The 19,661-nt window shown below is 38.4% G+C and overlaps 1 protein-coding gene and 1 pseudogene across 1 annotated transcript; both read right to left on the reverse strand.

Annotated features, from left to right (window-relative positions):
- Window positions 1-1,153: 1,153 nt before the first annotated feature.
- On the reverse strand, window positions 1,154-2,545 carry LOC125837805 (UDP-glycosyltransferase 75C1-like; annotated as a pseudogene).
- A 9,206-nt stretch (window positions 2,546-11,751) lies between these two features.
- On the reverse strand, window positions 11,752-14,913 carry LOC125837806 (NADH-ubiquinone oxidoreductase chain 1-like). The gene is given in 2 exon segments (XM_049516876.1): window positions 11,752-12,029; window positions 12,032-14,913. Coding segments are annotated over 2 exon segments (369 nt in total). The 5' UTR covers window positions 12,123-14,913.
- Window positions 14,914-19,661: the final 4,748 nt, after the last annotated feature.

Below are 19,661 nucleotides of genomic sequence, written 5' to 3' on the forward strand. Positions count from 1 at the left end.
ACGCATACTATAAAAAATCTAATGAAATTATCATATTCTCTAAACATCTACCTTAAATATTTATATTTTGATTTTATATAAATTTTATTAAATAAAAATATATCAAAATTTTACTCAAATTTTCTTGATGTTCTAAAAAGTATTTTGAATTCTTTGTTATACCAAGAATCAAATTTATTATTTAGCAAAAAGTAACACGGGAAATGTGTGAGTACTTTAGAGTAATAATTAACAAAAAAAAATCATAATGATAGCAAGTAGTATGTTTTATTATTAGAGATAATGTATGCTAACAACTTAGAGTTACAAAAGCATGACATAAGTATATATTCGATTATAAATTTTGCTTTTTAAGAAAATAAGGGATAATGCATAAGTACCCCTCATGAACTATGACCGAAATCTCAACTACATGCCTTGATTTAATTAGGATTCCGTTAGCTCTCGTACTCAATTTTTCATATTCCTACACATTTTGTGCTGATGTGACACCTTCAACTAAATAAGTTTGTTATGTTTGTACACACGTGCCTGTAACCTATGTAAATATTTATTTTAAAAATTTGTTTTTAAAGCTTTTTATTTTATTTTTAAAAAAATAAGTCTTTGATATCTTTTTATTTTCTTTATCTTGTATTTAAATTAAGTTAATACATGTATGTTTTGGATTTTTTATACCTTTTAAATTTTTTTTTTACCTTCATTAATTGTTTTTTCTCTTTTATTTTTCTATTGATTGTATTTAATCTTTTTATTTACTTTGTCTTTTCTTTTGATTTAATTTGAGGTTTAAATACAAAAGTCTTATATATAAAATAAGTTAATTTCGAATAGATATTAAAATGAGTAAATAAAATCAAATAAAACATTTAAAAAACCCATTAAATTTAAGGACACTTTTTATTTATATTTAAAAAAACAAAAAATATTTTCTAAAAATAATAAAAAGTGAAAGGATAAGAAATTAATGAAAGGAAATAATTAAAGTTTTAAGTGTGGAAGAAATTAAAATGATCATTTCAGAAACTAAGAAAATTATTTCATTATGAATAATTTCAAACAAATTCACTATTTTTTCTGAAAGGGAGAACAAGCTCTGAAGAAACTAATTAATCAGTAGCTATTTCATTAAAATCATCTATTCAGGAGTGATTTAGTACTTATTATGACTAAGTAAAAAGTCATTGGCAAAAGCCTTGAGATTCACACTTGATGTACCATTTTCCTTCGTAGCTTCCTTAGCTAAATCAATCCATTTTTCTTCTCAATTCTTCCCCTTCTTCGCCGCTTCCCATCTCAACCGTGATACATTTATTGAACTCATCTCTTTCCACGACACCATCTTCACAGACATTAACTCTAACACCATTCTTCCAAATATCTTGAATGAGTTTTGCATTACAAACTTGATCGTTCCAGAGTGGGCATGCCACGATAGGTACCTCATATGCTATGCTCTCAAAAGTTAAATTTCATCCTAAGTGAGTGAGAAAACAACCAACAGAAGGGTGTTTAAGAACTTCCACTTGCGAGCACCAATTCACTATCTTCCCCTGCTTTTCAAGTTTGTCTTTGCAACTCAACTTGTCCTCCATCGTTTCTCCATCTTGTCCTTCCCTATTCGCCCAAAAAAATGCCTCCCACATTTCAGCAATCCGTGACCAATCTCTTCCATCAATTGACTTGATATTTTGGAGTAGCTTCCAAATGCTATGTAGATAATCGATCCCTTATACTTTGAGTTAAACCAATCCATATAATTCTTCGAACTAATCTTAATCATATCAACTTAAAAAGTATCATAATCAAGAAATATTAAAGGAATGAAAGGCCCAATTCCCACCATAGTCACATGCTTTAAAATTCTGAAAGAATCAAACTCCAAAATTTCGAATGTGTTCACCAAAACTCTCGGGTTTTCTTCAATATTCAACATTTCAATTTGTCTTTTAATAGACTTAACTGTCCAATTGGTACTTTGCACGTCATCAAACACAAAAGACAGAAAATCAATTGGACTAAGTGGTGGCAATCCTGGTAACTCTATTATTTTATCCTTAGTATTATAGTTTTTGAATAATCAGAATAATTTGTGAATTTATATTAGTAAACATCAAAAACGGTGGCAGGTTGGATAAAAAATAAAGTAGATGTGACATTAATTTTTTTGTCCACTAAATCAACCCATTCTATGATAATTGAATAGATGACATGTGAAAAATAGGTACCATTTTTTGCATTTGATTGTATCAAATTGAAAATGAATTTTAACCCGCGAGACTTTACAGAAGAATAGAACAAATGAAAGTCATTGACTTAACTTAACTGGAATTTTCTATAATAGCCATCAGAGAAAGGAGAAAAGCTTAATCCTTCAACGTTTGGAAGTTTTTTATTTTACTGAAAGCTGATAGGGTCGTGGTTAAAGTGACTTCAATGCCTAGATTGATTAATTGTGGGAAAATTGAGGACATGGATTAATTTGCCCTTGGCCTGGGAATAGTGCTATAAGAACATGAGGCGTTTCATTGTTCAAATTTTTCATGTTTTGGGTGGTGAGAAGAGAAATATTCATGAAGTAGAATGAGTGTTTTGGGCAGGAGAACTTTGTTTTTTGACCTGGCTTGGTTTCAACTGATTAAGGTGACACATATTTATACTAGTAAATAGATGGTTCTAGATACAAAAGAAATCTAGAAAATTCATTATATTCTTTAAATATTCACCTTAACTATTAAGTTTTGAAATTATATAAATATTTATTTAATAAAAAAGTATCAAAAGATATCTTACTCAAACTTATAGAAGCTCCAAGAAGTATCTGATTTATTGTTATTCTAAAAATAAACTTTATTATTTAACAAAAACTAAAACAGAAAATACATGAATACTTTTGAGTAAGTAACAAAAAAATATAATTATAACAAGTAGTATGTTTTATTATCAAATATATTGTGTGCTGACGATTTAGAGATACAAAAGCATGATATTTTTATTTTTCCAAGAATCATCATTATTATTCAGTGAAAAAAATGCAAGAAATGTATGTGTACTTTAATCGAAGAAAATAATAATAATGATAGCACGCATTATGTTTTATTATAATATATAATATTTGCTAACAAATTAGAGATACAATGCATAACATATTTGTTGTTTCATACATTATCATGATTATTCAGTAAAAAAACACATGAAATGCATGAGTAGTTTAGTCTAAGAAATGAAAAAAATATATGATAGTAGTATGTTTTATTATCAAATATATCGTGTGCTAACAAATTAGAGATACAAAAGCATGAAATTTTTTATTGTTCCGAGAATCATAATTATCATTCAGTAAAATATGACGCAAGAAATGCAGGAATGTGTATCGATCGGAATCATCGTTATTTAGGAAAAGCAAAACATCAGGAAAATACTGGGGCCACTATCCTGCCAGAGCGGACCACATGCCATTAGGGCGGCAATGGTCTAGCGGGATGGGGCGTGCCAGAGCGGGAATGATGGGATAGAACTTAAATAACGCAAAATCTCATTTTCTCTTTTTTCCAAAAACAGGCGAGGACCACCCAGAAACCCTCCAAAGACTGTGCTAAACTTGGGAAGGAAGGAGAAAGAGATTTCTAGCATAAGGATGTCGATAGATTGCAGATTTTGGTAAAAAATCACCGCCTCATCATTCGGAATCCCGTATTGGAGCTATAATCTCTCTACAACTGCTTGGCGTTGATGAGTCCAAGATTTGGACTCATTTAGGGCTTTACTTACAATGATTTAGAGTCCTCAAATGTATATTTTGTGCTAATATTCAACATTTCAATTTGTCTTTTAATAGACTTAACTGCCCAATTGGTACTTTTCAGGCATCAAACACAAAAAATGGAAAATCAATTGGATTAAGTGGTGGCATTCCTGGTAACTCTATTACTTCATCCTTAGCATTATAGTTTTTGAAATAATCAGAATAATTTGTGAATCTATAATATTAAACACCAAAAACTGCGGCAGGTTGGATAAAAAATAATGTAGATGGGACATTAATTTTTTTGTCCACTAAATCAACCCATTTCATGATATTTGAATAGATGACATGTGAAAAGGGGGTACCATTTTTGGCATTTGATTGTATCAAATTGAAAATGAATGTTGATCCGCGAGACTTTACAGAAGAATAGAACAAATGAAAGTCATCAACTTAACTTAACTACATAACATATTTGTTGTTTCGTGAATTATCATTATTACTCAGTAAAAAAACACAAGAAATGCATAAGTACTTTAGTCTATGAAACGAAAAATATATAAGATAGTAGTATGCTTTATTATAAAATATATCGTGTGCTAACAAATTAAAGATACAAAAGCATGACACTTTTTGTTGTTACGCGCATTGTATTTATCATTCATTAAAAAAAGAAGCAAGAAATGCAGGAATGTGTAACGACCCAAACCGTCGTTATTTAGGAAAAGCAAAATGTCAGGAAAATACTGGGGCCACTGTCCCGCCAGAGCGGACCAGATGCCGCTAGAGCGGCAACACTATATTGGGATGTGGCGCACCAGAGCGGGAATGATGGGATAGAACTTAAATAACGGGAAGTCTTATTTTCTCCTTTTTCCAAAAACACCAAAAAGAGGCGGGGACCACCCCAAAAACCCTCCAAAGACCGTTCTAAACTTGGGAAGGAAGGAGAAAGAGATTTCTAGCATAAGAATGTTGATAGATTGCAGATTTTGGTCAAAAATCACCGCCTCATCGTTCAGAAGCCCGAATTGGAGCTATAATCTTTCTACAAGTCCTTGGCATTGATGAGTCTGAGATTTGGACTCATTTAGGGCTTTATTTACATTGATATAGTGTCATCAAATGCTTATTTTGTGCCAACAACTTATGTAAAACCCTCCATTTCCAGGTACATTGATTGAGGAACAAAGCAAGGCCATTAATTTGCAATAAGGAACAAAGCGAGCTGAAAGAATGAAGCAAAGTAAGCCTAGTGACCGCTAAGTCTACTTCGCAAGTCGTTGAACGGCTTCTTGACCGCCTAAAGTTCCAATGTGCGAAGCCTTGAAGGAAAGAACTAAGTTGGCGAGAGAAACGATCAGTCGGCGGATCGTCGAGTGGTTCCGCGATGCAGTGTTGGATTGCCCAAAGTTATAGACCTTGAGGATGCCGAAGGCCAAGGCAGAATGGCGATGGAAGTGACCAAAGGGTGGATCGGCGAGCCCGACTTACTTCGCCGAGTGGATCTTCGCAACATATTTTTGGAGACTATAAATACATTTTTGAACATTTAGTTTAGTATGAATTACTCTTTTGTAACATACTTTTTTAAAGTTTTGAATTGTGAGACAAGTTTTCTCTAGTTTTTCCTTAGCTTTGAAGAATTGAAGTTTTTTTACTTTTGAAAAATTGGAAATGGGACTTTGAGATTCTTTGAATTGGGCCATTGTACAGACGAAATCAATCTTACCCAGTTGATGAAAACTCAATTTGATAACGATTTTTTTTCTTTTTATGATGTCTAGCTAAAACCCCAATTCTTGGGTTGTGATTATGTGATTATGGGCTGATTTAGTTTATTGGTATTGCTAAATGTTAGTTTAAATTATATTTAGAAGTGAGTTCAATCATTAATTGTGGTTTAATTTAAGAATTGTAGTTGAAAATGCAGTTCTACCGTTGTGTGTTTGGCTTGCTCGAGAGAGGTTTTTAAAATGGGATTATTGATTGATGGTATGTAGGTATTGGATTCTAATGGGTTCAGCTTCAAGAGATTGAACCCTTTTCCACACATTCAACTCGAGAGAGTGAATGGACTAAAGTGTAGGCAGTTCTTATTTTGCATGCTTGTTGATGTTCGAGAGAAATCGACTTGATTCGGGGTAAACTGTTTGAGAGAAAGTTTACGTCCTCTATAGTCTAGCTTACTCACTAATATTTAGCTATTTTCTAATAGTTGTAATTACCCATTTGTCTATATTAGCCTATAATCGAATCACATCCCAAGAACCCGTCTCATTCTTCTTACTTCGTATTGATTTCTGCTGTTTGTAGTCGACAATTTCAAACAAAAACTCCCCATTTAACACTCGGATCACCCCCTAATTTGAATGATGTTTCTCTGGCTGATTTAAAAATCATCATTTTAAATTGGAGACTTGTGCGAAGACCTGTTAAATTTGATATGACCAAACAAACTGATTTTCAGCATGTCAGATCAACATTTTTTAGTACACAACCAAACAAGGTGAGTGTCCACTCACCATATTTAGATAGCATAGTATCACCTATTGACATTTCCTAATGTCATATGTTATTATATAATGTTATGCAACTATTGATAGTTTATTCGTGTCATCTCTTGCTCATTTTTTTAGATATGACCTTCTTCTCCAGTGGATCGTAAGGATGTAAGTTAACCATGCTCTCCTTCCAATTTTAGTATGGATTAACGTGGTGATATTGTATGCTAGATAGTAGATGAAAAAATATTGATGAAATTTCCAGATTTGCGTGTTATGTATCTCATTTATGCTTATATTATAATAAAATGAACTAGACAAAATAGCCAACAACAAAAGGCATAAAAGAAAGTTTAAGAAATGCCCAGATGAGGTTTTACATTTTGACCTGTAAAGTCAGATTTACGTTATGAAATGACAGACATCATTTTTGTCATCAATGCTCAACCCTGCAATATTTGGAGTTATATTATAATTTTTTTCCTCAAATATTTATAGTGAAGATGCACCAGTAGACTGCATTTAGTCGTGTTTTAGCTTAGTAGTGGGAGAGACGTCTTTGAAGGAAAGGAAGTTGCAGTTAGTTGTATTATGATCTTTTTTGTTATGTTCATATTGTTGGCATAAAAATTATTGAGTTCTTTCGTTGTACATCTACTTTGTGCTCTCAGAATACACTTGGTGCTTCCCATGGAATGATATTATATCCTCCCGTAAAGGAATTTTTTTTGCAATAGGTAATGTTTGTGAGTGATCATTTTCTCCCAGATTTATTGTTCATATTTGCCGAAAGAATCTCGGAATACATGAAGTACAGGATTTTATAATTTTTGTAACAACAGTTGATTGGAAAACGGATTTTGTTGTAGTTACTTACTGTGACATGTTATTCACGTATGTAGAAGAAAAGGTTGCCTTAGTCACTTTCTTGGCAACCAATATCAACTTTGCTAAACCAAACCAAGATGAGTAAAGTTTAACCAATTTATCACCCCGATCAGACTTCGCTCTTACGTGTTTTTGTAATACAATGGATATGACCTTGGGAATACCACACCTGGTCAGGGATACTGGAACAGAAAGTAAATCACCTTTATGATAATTACTAGCATAGTACCGCTGTAAGGATACTGCACATTGCTTGAAATATAAGGCAGTGTACAAGAATCCAGATTTTTGTTTTAAGTATCTGACTTGCTTAACAAAGGAATATCCCGCAAGGGCACTCTATTTGGACATGGACGCAGTGGCGACTAGAGGAACTCGAAAGAGAAGTCCCTTAAATCGTCGGGCATATTCAAACATGCCCCTCAAGGAAAACTTAAGAGATCTTTCGATCGCACAAAATAATTCTCATAAAGTAATAATAATATGTTTTGTGTGTTTCGATGATCCCACTAGGGCTTTCCACTCTCCCTGTCGGACAAGTGCGGGGGAGCCTAGGTTCCAACCAAGGGTTCTATTCCTTTAAAGATTATCTTTTCCATTAGCCGAAGCTTCTGGGAAGGATAACCTATATCGGGATAGAACTAGAGATTATAACAAGATATTAGTTCTTGACCAATAGTGAAGTAGCCTTTAGCAGCTACAACACAATTGACCTTCGAACACAAACCTTGTTAGTGCTTCATTCGACATCCTTAGAATTAACCAAACAACCAAATTACCCTTATTATTCAGATAAAATCAATCTGTGTTCTCAGAAAATCCTATTGGGAAAGTTGGAAGACTTTCCAACCGGGACTGATAATCCCGGATGATGCCAAAAAAAAAAAACAATTTCACTTTCAAATAAAATAGTACGAGTTGTAAAAGCGTAAGAGCTATATAGAACCACATTTGGCCAGCCTTACATCTTTCGATCCTCTACTTAGTTGTCTCAATTATATCAATCCTGAACTACTTCCAGCAAAGTATTCTTGCCCTTACCCTTTCGGTCGAGCACAACCTCCCGAGTGCTAGGATCAAGCAACTTCATACCACTTCGTCCCTTTCAATCTTCAACCTGATCTCTACATTCATAGCTTGAAAAAGAAAAAGAGGGTCACCTCTGTTAATGGCTATTCTTAAGCTCCCTTTCTTTGGGAGTAGGATCTCTTTCCTAGGAGGTCATAGAAATATAGCGAAGTCAGATAGTTCTTTCTTGCTTTCCTTCTATCTTTCTTTCTATTTCAAAGTGGTTCAGATCATTGCTTACTTACTTGACTTGCCCCCTTTTTTTTAAGCAAGGGAAGTCATGCAAGCAAGAGAAGTGGAATCTATTAGGATAAAAAATAGTGCAGCTCGATCAGTATAAGAATAATGCCAGGAGATTGGCAGGAAAGGTGACTTTATTTTCCTTTTCGACTTCTTCCTTTAGACTTTATTTTCCTTTTCGACTTCTTCCTTTAGAACATCATGTAAAGTTGAAGGGTAGGCCTTTGGCAGCAGAAAGGTGAGAATCGAAATTAGGAGAATGAAGAGAGGAAGAACCCTCTTTTTAAGTCCTACGTACTGCTCTTCTCTCAATCACTCTTTGATATATGGAAGTGGAAAGCGAATTGCTGGCTTTGGACGAAAAGAGAGGTTCTGTCTTTCTTCATCCAAGTATGAAAAAGATGGGACACTCGCAGACTGGAAGGAAGATAATTATTAGAACTCTCATCCGCCCCTCTCCTTACAGTAAAGTGGCTGAACATCCCTCTCTTTACCCTCTGTAACTGAACTTTCTTACCTATGCGATGAAGAGCTTACTTAGTATTGAAATCTAGTTGGCAGAAAGTACCGAAAGTCGGTTGCCCGCCCTGTCAACCCGGTGTCTCAACCAACTTTTTTCTTGTCTCCATATCTCTCTTTTATCTTTTGAAACTTCGATTCGTGACTGCTACTCATACGTTCCAAAGAGGCTTCCTTCCCTCCTTGACCTAGCTAAAGGTAAAGGTAGGGATTAGGCAACGAAGAAGAGACGGAAGAGCTTCCTCCCCCATTGATGGCTCACGAATATGTGTCCCACGTTTAGGAGAAGAACTGATATAGGTGCTTTAGCTCTGTCTCTATCCGAGGAAAGAATGTACCGATCCCCTCCTGGCATTATTGGGTTCACTTCCAAACAATACTTCTCCTCTAGCCCACCGAAAGGAAAGGGTAATGGTTATAGAACTCTAACCACATTCACTATCAGGGTGCCAACCCTCACTATTAATCAGTTTTCCCACGTTTGATAGACTTTCTTTCAAAAACCTTGACTAATAGAATAGTGAAATTACAATAGGCTGAGAAAAGGGCTAAGAGAGAAGCTTAGGATATTACTTATGTAAAGGGGCGTAACAGTTCTTTTTTCAAGCTCAAAATAGGTCGTTTATTGCTATATCTCCTTCCTGATCCCCCCCGGGAATCACATCACTTTTGACATAGCACCCCAAGAGAACCTTTTAAAGAACTATTAGTACCATTTACTTAAGAATTACTTTCTTAGTAGTTGATGCATGATTCTTTCTTCTATATAGGAATATAGGTCAAAAGTGATCTTCAACTTGACTTTATCTTCAACAATAAGTTCTAATTATTTAGATAAATAAAAGAAAATGAAAAGAAAGATATAAATCAATGGAGCCGTAATAGTCTGTTTTAACTCCTCCGCAATGAAGGAACGAGTCGCTTCCCCCTTTCCTTCACCACCAGCTGGAGCACAGTCTTCGCCGATCCCAAGGTTATCAATAATACAAGCCCAATAACGCGGCTACGAGCTCTTTCCTTACTCTGACCCCAAGTGGGCAGGGTGACAAGACTTTAAAGCAGGGTTGACATGGCCTTTGAGTACAAGCCTGGGCGGACCAATGTGCCGACGCATTAAGTCGAAGGGCCGAGTTGGCATCCAACATGTTCGAATTAGAATAGATAGCATCCATGAGGGGCTATCCTCGAACGTATAAGATATAAAAAGGACCCCGTAGCCCAGTCCTTGTTGAAAAACGTGAGCAACTTCAGTTAGAAGATCCGCTCGAGTGGAATAGTTGTTGGTACTCTTTTCATATCCTCCTCCTGTTGTGACTGGCCTCTTCCTTTCTACTTAGAAAGTGGAACAGAACTAGCAGCAGATAGGCATTCAGTTAGCTTAAAAGGACTCGTAGTTAGAAATCTCTTACTCAACAACTATCTTTAGAATGTCCTATCTCTCTCTTGAACACTTTAAAATGAGCTAGAAGGCTTCTCTTAAAGCAGAAAAATAGGAGTTATAGTAGTTTCAGCTATTGATTCAATGAGTGCCCTCACTTCCTTTCCTTACTATGATATGCCCCAAAAAAAGAAAAAAAAGTGCAACATATCAAAGAGCGATGACACTAATTATCAGTGACCTCCTACATAACATATGCGAGCCTTACGTGGACGATTTGGTAGTCTTTTCAAAAGAAAGAACCGACCACATCAAAATTTATGAAGGTCTTCGAAAGGTTAAGAAAACATCAACTGAAGATGAACACAAAAAATGTGCATTGGGATCGGGCGGAGGCCTTAAATCAGTAGGGCAATAGTATAGCTATTATTACCGACCCCTATTCCATTACTTAAGCCTACTCTTTCTTCAAGAGATGAAACGAGCAGCCGAAAATGGTTGTCCCTATTGTATTTTAGATGGAGTCATCTACAGGGCTAAGAATCTTACCTTTACTTAGAGAGGGGATAGCGGTACCACGCTCTTCCGTGCTGATAGGTTGACTCACCTATGCATCCCGACTAAGGTCTCACGCACTTATCATCCACCCAAATGGTGTATCAGAAGGTATATCCATGCGCCCTTCTCGAACCTTTGGTATGTAGTAACATAGATAATCCCAGCGAATCATTCCGCATTTTTCCTTATAAGGATTTTCTATTTTAAATTACAAAGTAGGCAGATAATAGACTGCTAAAGAGAAGAAAGAAAAAAATATTGTTTTTAACCGCCCTCTTTTGGTATGCTATAAGATCACTACCAGCGGACCATGCTTCTTGGACAACGAAGCCCAAACACCTCTATGCTCTTGAATCTGAGGGATGGACAGGAGTAACGACGCCTCATAATAGATCGAGAGTGTTCTTTTTTATGTTCTATACTTGCTCCAATCACCTATCGGATCCCAGTGCGGGCCGGCCCTCCCACCAGGAAAAGTGATCCCTAAGACTCCGGATCCGGGCAGGCATCATGCCTTATTGATTACTTTTTTTTCCCTTAAGGAAAAAATGAAACAAAATCTTTTGGGCTGTTAATGACGCCCTAGCCCTATTAGTGACTATAATGCCCACTACCCTGTGTAAGAGTAGGCATATGTTGTAGGTTGACAAGAAGGACCTGGCGATCACAACATTATATAATAATAGAAAATAGAAAGAAATTTCCTATATTATTGACAACCCTCATTGAGTCGGGATTCTTAGATCATATCGATGAGGTGACCGACCAGGGCAGGCCAGATAATGGGGTATGGCCTAGCCCTGTGCCCACACCTGTGTAGATAGATGTTCACTGCGGCACAACCAGCCTGCCTATTGATAATTGCCATAAACACCTAGCGAAGATATGGAAAACAAATAAAGTAGTCCTATGTTCGGATCTGACAATACCATACCATAATCAAAAGGTACAACGGCCCGAGCGACCAGACTTAACATAAATGTAGCCACTGGAGCCATTCTAAAAAGGGAGAAATTAGCACTACTTGGTGAAATAGGTTCTTTTAGAATCAATTTCAAACCATCTGCTAGAGGTTGTAACAATCCAAACGATCCCACTACATCAGGACCCTTTCGACGTTGCACAAAACCATTACTTTACGTTCAGCTAGCACTAAAAAGGCTACTCCTAGTAGAAGTGGTAGAATTATTCCAAGTATTTCAGCTGGAACAGCTATGTACATTTTTTTTTCTATTCACTCATGATCTGGCCTGGTCGACCCAATCATGATATTGAAGGAGGGGACCTTTTCTCGAAAAAAAAAAATTCTTGCAACTACAAAACCACAACACAAGCACTCCTTTTCCATTCATTCTATCTGAGAAAAAGAATTTAGCATAGACCACGACCCCCCCACTTTTCATTTCTTTATCTATATGAAACCAAATGGGCGAGTCTTTATTATTGATTGGGGCCCTGAACTCAATGAGAGTGGGGATTCGCTCCTCTTCGGGCAACTCGTCCACGTCTGCAAGATACCTGACGGCGTCTACGAATTTCTCGAGCGTGAGCTCGCCCTGCGCTCCTGCCTGACGGACAACAAGTTCTTTTGCCTGCCCACAGATTTCTTGCAAGAGCCTGCCACACTGGGCGGCCTTCTCTTCAGTCTCCCGATGCAATTGGGCTATTTCCGCAGGAGAAAGGCCTACTGGAATCTCGTTGAGGTCTGGAAGCGCAGGTGCAGGATCCGCGCAAAAGGCTATTGAAGGGGCGGCGAATGCTGGAAAAGCTAAAGCAAACCAGAAAGGATTTTTATTAAAAATCGTACTTGTGTTTTTAGAAAAAGAAAATCATAAGGAAACATTATGATTATGAAAAGAAAAATCTTACTAAAGAGAGAAGTCTATTAGACAATAAAGTACATATACTATATACACTATATACGATATTCTTAGAAAAAACCTCAGGATTAAATAAAAGAAAGATATATACTAAAAACAAACTATAATGATATTCAACACTTTATGGGTGTTGACCCAAGTAGGCCTAGGCCAAGACAAGACACCTTCCCACCTTCCTTCACTCTGCAATAGCCCGACGACCCCTCTCTTCACAAGTAGGCTTGGCGCTTAGTCGATTTGAAAGGCTGGAAAGATGCAAGAAGACTGAGGAGGCGCTGGAGTGAAGTGATTCCGGGGCTGGGATCACGAACGGGAATCTAAATAGAAAAGAAGGCTAAGGTCGAGATAGTCTTGGCTAAGCAATTCATCTACCTTCTTTGTGAGGTATTATTATTCTAATTCACATTATTCTTTTAGGTAATAATCGCCTTATTTCTGTCTTATTTCTTTCTTGTAGTACTGTCGGTCTAAGGAGAGGAATGGAAGTAGTCGTCTTGCTTCTTTTCTTTGGATCCGCTTATGTCTCTACTTCGCTTGATTCTCATGCCAGTGGACTCCATGCTCTGTTTTTGGCCTTATTAGCTTGATTTCATAAGTGAGCATTTTAAATTGAATAGATAGTGAGAAAAGCGCCTTTCGTGATTCAAGTAGTAAGCTCGGATTCATGATTGAGAAAGAAATCTTCCAAGCGCGGCTTTAGCTGAATCTATTATAGGGTAGGCTCTTTGGATAGATTGCCTTAAGGCGATGAAGGCCCACATATTTTGAATCTCGGCTCCCCTCAAGGAAAAAGCGGGATACTTAGCTGAAAGGGTGAACAAGGCCGAGCGCCTTCAAAGGTTGCTCCAGTCGCCTGAAGCCTTGTGGATTGATTGTGGGGGATTTAGGCGTGTCACGCCAACCATCTTCCAGTTCCTGGATAATCGTTCCCGGATAATGCTTGCCGCAGGGGCTAACCCTATCTTCGCGCATACTTCCTTGGTTGTCTGGGAGTTGAATCAGAAGCATCGAATGAAAGGTTCTTTCCAAGACCATCTGCTATTGAATCAGCTGCTGTTGCCGGGCGAGATTCTATCTTTTCCTTGTAGTCCACGGGATTTTACTCTGGGGAAGCTCATTCCTTGGATGGATCATAACTTATACAAAGGATAGTCTCTGTAAGAAGGACCAAAGCGCACTGAAAGAACCTACCGATTCTTGCCAGTCATAACAACCAGAACGGGTTAGCCTTCGTTTGCCCCATTGGCGAAGTCATAAGTTGTGGTGAATCCGTGTCGCTACTATAAAGTGCTTTCCATAGTTCAATAGAGAAAAGAGAGAAGAGCAGGCCGATTTCCTTTACTTTATTATTAAACTTAAACAAAGAATCCTTTGACTTTTAATGCCGAAACCTTGAAAGCAAGGAAGGGCCTCTTTCCATCCATAGAATCTCTTCCTTATGCTAGCACTTTCAGCTATCTTTCTTAACCTGCTTCTATCAAAGCAGCTTGTAAACTCCGACCATCGTCTCAGTGAAGTAGCCCATAGGTATGGGATACGAACGATTAAGAGTTCTTGCTTAAAAAAAAAAGGTACGTACTAACTGAGAGTGGAATCTATCCTGACTTTCAAGTAGCGCTTGATTGAGGGATGAACCCCGAATCCGTACTTTCCGGTACTATGCCTACTCCCCTTTCCTCTTTCAAGTGGGTTGAACTCTTTCTAAGGCAAAGGGCCAAGTGTGTGCCACGAGTGCTCTGTCTTCGAAAAGGCAGAATGCTGTTATAGAATCCGCTATTTTTGGAATAGAATAAGCTTTGTGTCCTAACCAGATGCCGTGGGGCGATAAGGGGTGCTTTATCTAAACTAGGCAGGAGAACTTGGCTAACTTTCCTACTCTGATAGCATCTCTGAACGGCAGGTACCCACAACCGCCGTAACGAAGGAATGAATCTATTAAGTGGGAAAGAGCCCTCGTAAGGCCTCTCTCATCCCTTGCTTATGCTGAATCGAGATTTTATTGGTCTTCTTTGACCCGCGGGTGCGAATCGGTAGCTGTGAAACTAGCTCTGGCTTGATGACTGCTTTACTTTTCGCCTTTTCCTAGGGCATAGAAGAAGTTGATCCTGGTCGAGGTAAATGTATTTAGGAATTCATACCTCTCACTTCGTTCGAGTTGAATTACATCCGCCCTCTCATGGCCAAGGCTCCGCAACACATTGGAGAGCTTTTAGATCTCGCCCTACCCAAAACACCCATTCCCCTAGAGTTCCAAAGTGATTCTCATTCTCACTGCAGCCTTCTTAAGCCGAAAGAAAGTCGGGCAAGAATCTCATGGTAGTACGAATGGGGGAGCAGAATAGTATATGGTAGTGGTTCTTTGGATCGATCACAGGGTCTCGGCCCCGTCTTTTGGCTACCACTGCCGTTGACCTCTCTTTTTCCATCCCACCGTGAGAAGGTAGAGAGAAAACCAACCTAGCAAACAACTATTACTATATTCCTATTAGTAAAGCATGCACTTCTTGCAAGGCTTGTTGAGCTATTTCATGTGAGAGACATCACAAAAGTAGTCCATTGAACGATCGCTGACCGAGATAGTATACAATTTTTGAACCCTGATGGGTTTCGCAGTCGATCATTTGATAGCCCTGTTCCTAAGTATACATAGAATGGGGCATCGATGAGCCATGGATGTAAAGGGGTTCTTGAACCCTGCTTCTAAGAAATTAGAAGAGCACGGAATTGGTCCTCCCTCAAATAGATGGATCTGGGATTGATTGTGGAACCGAGCATAGAGAACCAGAGGCGGGCAGAAAGATAGGCTAGGCGAAGTAGTCGCTATGGAGCAGGTTCTTCGACTAGATCAATGCATGTATGAACCCTTAAAAAATCTTGAAGGTCTAGATTTTGGGTAGGGAAGGTGGTCACAGGAAGAAATGCCCTACCAATAGATTAGTCTACTAACGTCAACAATCTCTTTCTTCATATACGAGACCGTTTGATTTTATATCCTAAACTATATATATGAAAGAAAAAAGAAAGATAGATATTCCCATGGTAAGTATAGGGCAGTTGTACTAAGGAAGAGAGCTAGGGATTTGAAAAAGGTGATAGGACATGATTCCAAACCTGCCTTATTCTCAAATAGGGCCCAAGCTATAGACATTATTATATGAATGAGACTTCATCCTTATTACAATACAAGCAACACCTCAAATTCCTAAAATGCTCTTCTAGTCCCGAGCTTGGTAAATAAGGCAATGGTAAATTCTTGTTTTCCGGTCTTGTTATGATAGGGGGGAGTCACTCTTGTGTTCTCTCTCTTGGTTAGGTCAGTCTCGCTCTCTCTTATCGGTAAGTATATCTGTTATAGTATTGTTGTTGTGCCGTTTCAGTAGTGTTTGTGAGTTTTTCATTTTTAAGGGGGGAATGAAAAAAGGTAAATAAAGACCTTAGCCAAAAACAAGGGATTACCGAGGCCCGAACGAGAGTAGAGGTTTAGGTTAGGTATTCTCAAAAAGAAAAGAAAGGAAAACAGGCAGGGAGGTACGAGCGAGTAAGACTAGGTTATAGCAAGACAATAGAGGTTAGATAGCTCTTACCGGAGGAAGAGGGTTCAGGTTACCCGTCCCCTTGACCTAGACAGGAACTAATCCTTCTCTCTCTCGAATCTATGCCCGGTTTTCGTCGAATCTTTTTTATCACCTTAAAAAACAAACCGGAATTCCATCTTAACATGATAAATAGTGATGCCCACCTGTAGAGCGTAGTCCTCCCTACAGCCTTGAAGTAGACTATTTCTCGAGTCTGATCTTATCCCCAAAGCCTTTTTGCAAAAGTTATAGGTAGCGAGATAGATGACTAAAGGCTGATGCTTTTTGCCTCTTACTAGTAAAGGGAAAAGCCCTATATATCTTATTAGTCAAGCCTAAAGGCCCTTTACTAATATAATAGAAGGTAAGACCAGCTTTCGCGTAGCAGCTGCGCCCTTGCTTCTTGCCCATAGAGAGTTAGGATATTTTGTGAGCTCCGTCGGCTAGTGGTACCCTCCGCTTTTTGGCTGTAATCCCGTCCTTTACCAACACATTCAATGGATTCCACCATGAATCGGGAGTGGGCGAAGACATGCAACTTCTATTTTAGGGGTACACAGTCATGTGCTGAGCAAAGAGGTATATACCACACTCATTCACAAGTGCAAGGTATGACATCCACCTGAACCGGGAGAGGATTTCTCTAAAAAAAAGATAGGCGTGTTAGGAAACAATGTGAAGTCACCCCTATTTCGCTGTCCAGGGAGTTGTTGACTAATGACCTAAAAAATGCGTGATATTTGGGAAGCATGTGCAACCCTTCGCGGACGAGATTGCAATGACAGGAGATTGACCGGTCGGGGTCGAGTGATCTCAGGGGTTTAGGGGTGCTTCTCCTGCTGTGACTAACCCACTCTTCTATTTGAAAGGTAAAGGCCCACCAGAGAGAGGCTAGTGCTTTTATGAATGAATGCAGTAAACCCATCAATCTTTTCGTTATATATCGGGGACAGGGAACCAGCCCAGCTAACTCGATTTCCCAAAGAAAATAGCGGGCGCTCTTCCAATATTGAGCTCCTAGACCTACCTTTTTTTTTCAAAAGTATATAGAAATGGTAGGAACTTGGAGTGAGTGAACTACCCGAGGAGAAAGGGGAAACCTCTTTATAGAAGGGAAGGGAAAGGGTTATCCGCCCATAATGATTGTAGAGTCTCTTGGGGTTGGAGGTCTAATAGTAGTCACATCAAGTCCTTTCCCTCTTACTCAGAATAGAAAGTGAGAGGAATACTACTAATTATATATGAAAGAAGGCTTTTAAGAATATAAAAAATATTATATTCACGATAGAGAGCCCCCCACCTCCCTTTTCAGATACGAGTGAGTGAGCACTTTTTCTGCTATGAATGAATCACCTCTCCATTTATTTTCAAGCTTGCCCTTCAAACCGGCATATCGTTCTCCTCTATAAAAAGGTTCTTCTGTAATCACTATCAATAAGACATCCATTCCCCTTTCAAATGAAAAGAGAACTAGACTTTTTTCTTCATCATTGAAATCAGCAATTCAATCGCAGTGCGGTGCTCTAAAAAAGGTCAATCCTCTAAGGCTAAAACGAATAGTTCAGGAATTCGACCTGGATCCGCCCGTTCCGATCCTTGCCTACTAAAAGTCGCTCCCCTAGATATGTATGTTAGGAGAACCCCATTGATCCTTCCGTGTGAAAGAAAAGGTGCGGAGCGAAGGCGAACACGAATACTAAAAAGTTGTTCATGGGAACCCCAAAAAAAGGGGATAGAGAGCGCGGAACGGGCTTTCCAAGCATAGAATAATCCCTACCTATACATTCCATGGCAACACACAGAAGGCAATTTTCTTGTTGTTCTTAACCCCAGGCACATTTCTGTTCCCAATAATCTCCATGAAAAGACTACCAAGATTGCCGAACTAACAGAGGGAAATTCAAGGCATGAAAAAACTTTTCTATGATCTGCATATTTAAAAGTACGTATCATCCGCTGTGTTATCTGTTGTCTCTGCGGCCGCCAAAAGCCTACCCTCTCTCGTATATTAAGTGGGTTGGCAGGGAAAGAGATCCGGACGAACCTTCCAACAAGCAGAATAGAAGTTTACCACAAGGCCATCTCTATGGGAGGCTGTTACCCATAAGGCCATCTCGGGCATGGGAAAGAAAGGCAGTGGATAACCTACTTAACTGGAGAGCTTAAACGACATTAAAGATGAGTCCACCAGTCGACAAACAACTTCTATGTACATGTTCTTTCATTATGGATCGGTGACTTGTCACGATTGATTGCTCATACACAATTATGTTAGGTAGGCTTGGGGAGGTGATATGAATCACTATCGATACGATATGGGGCTTATTTGCTGACCGTAACGAACTTGACTCTGCCCCAAAAAGGGTGGGAAGACCTTTGACCTAGGTTGGGGATGGATTGGGGTCACTTTTCTTTAGGACCTTAGTCCATAATAAGGCTCGAAGACCTCCGGCTAGATTTGAAATGGATCAGGTAGGGCATTTGTTTACGACGTGCGTGGAATTAGTTGTTTTCTCTATTTTCTTCAATGGTAGGAAATAGGCATCAGCGGGAGTATATGGGAGGAAACCAATCTGCAGTAATTCAAATTGCTCCTTCGTATCAATAAGTAAAATCTTGACTCACACATACCACGGTGTATTGTTGTCAACTCACATAGTCACACCTAGCATCAACAAGACAACTACTCCCTGCATGCCACTAAACGACGCTATTTAACGCTTGGGTTCGCCCAATACAAGAACTACAGCCCAATCTAGCTTAAGGCTCAAGTCATGGACTATACCCCCATGAGAGCCCTCTATTTGACTAACATTCTTCCTTTTGATATCCCCCATACCTTCATATCAAAGTTGGGAATGATTGACTTTCGGATTCAAATAATAGCGCATAATGGTAGTAATGCTTCCCATTTCTTCTATTATGATCTTATCTACATGAAATTCTTACCTATAAGTGCGGAGAAGGTACCCAAGGGATAAAATGAATGGGCACTGAAAGGTCTTCAAATAAATCTTTGCCAGTACTTGAAAGACTCGAAAGACCTACTTGATGAGTTTCCTTATGAGTGAATTCGTAGGTGCCCATAAGTCTAGTGTAGCGAATGGATTATCCTAAGAGATACTTTAGCCATTGAACCTGAAACGACTTTTATGAGTTGTCTCAGTAGTGACCGACTTTATTTTATTAGTTGTATGATTAGTGGCTTAGCTGTTAGCTGTCTAAAAGGTACGGTAAATAAAATCCCTCTTTTTTAAAACAATAAACCATTAATCTGCCTTAGGTACTCTTTTAAGTCCGTGTAAG

The sequence above is a fragment of the Solanum verrucosum genome, unplaced genomic scaffold (assembly GCF_900185275.1).
Source record: "Solanum verrucosum unplaced genomic scaffold, falcon-dt-bn FXZP01000197.1, whole genome shotgun sequence".
Classification (NCBI taxonomy): domain Eukaryota; kingdom Viridiplantae; phylum Streptophyta; class Magnoliopsida; order Solanales; family Solanaceae; genus Solanum; species Solanum verrucosum.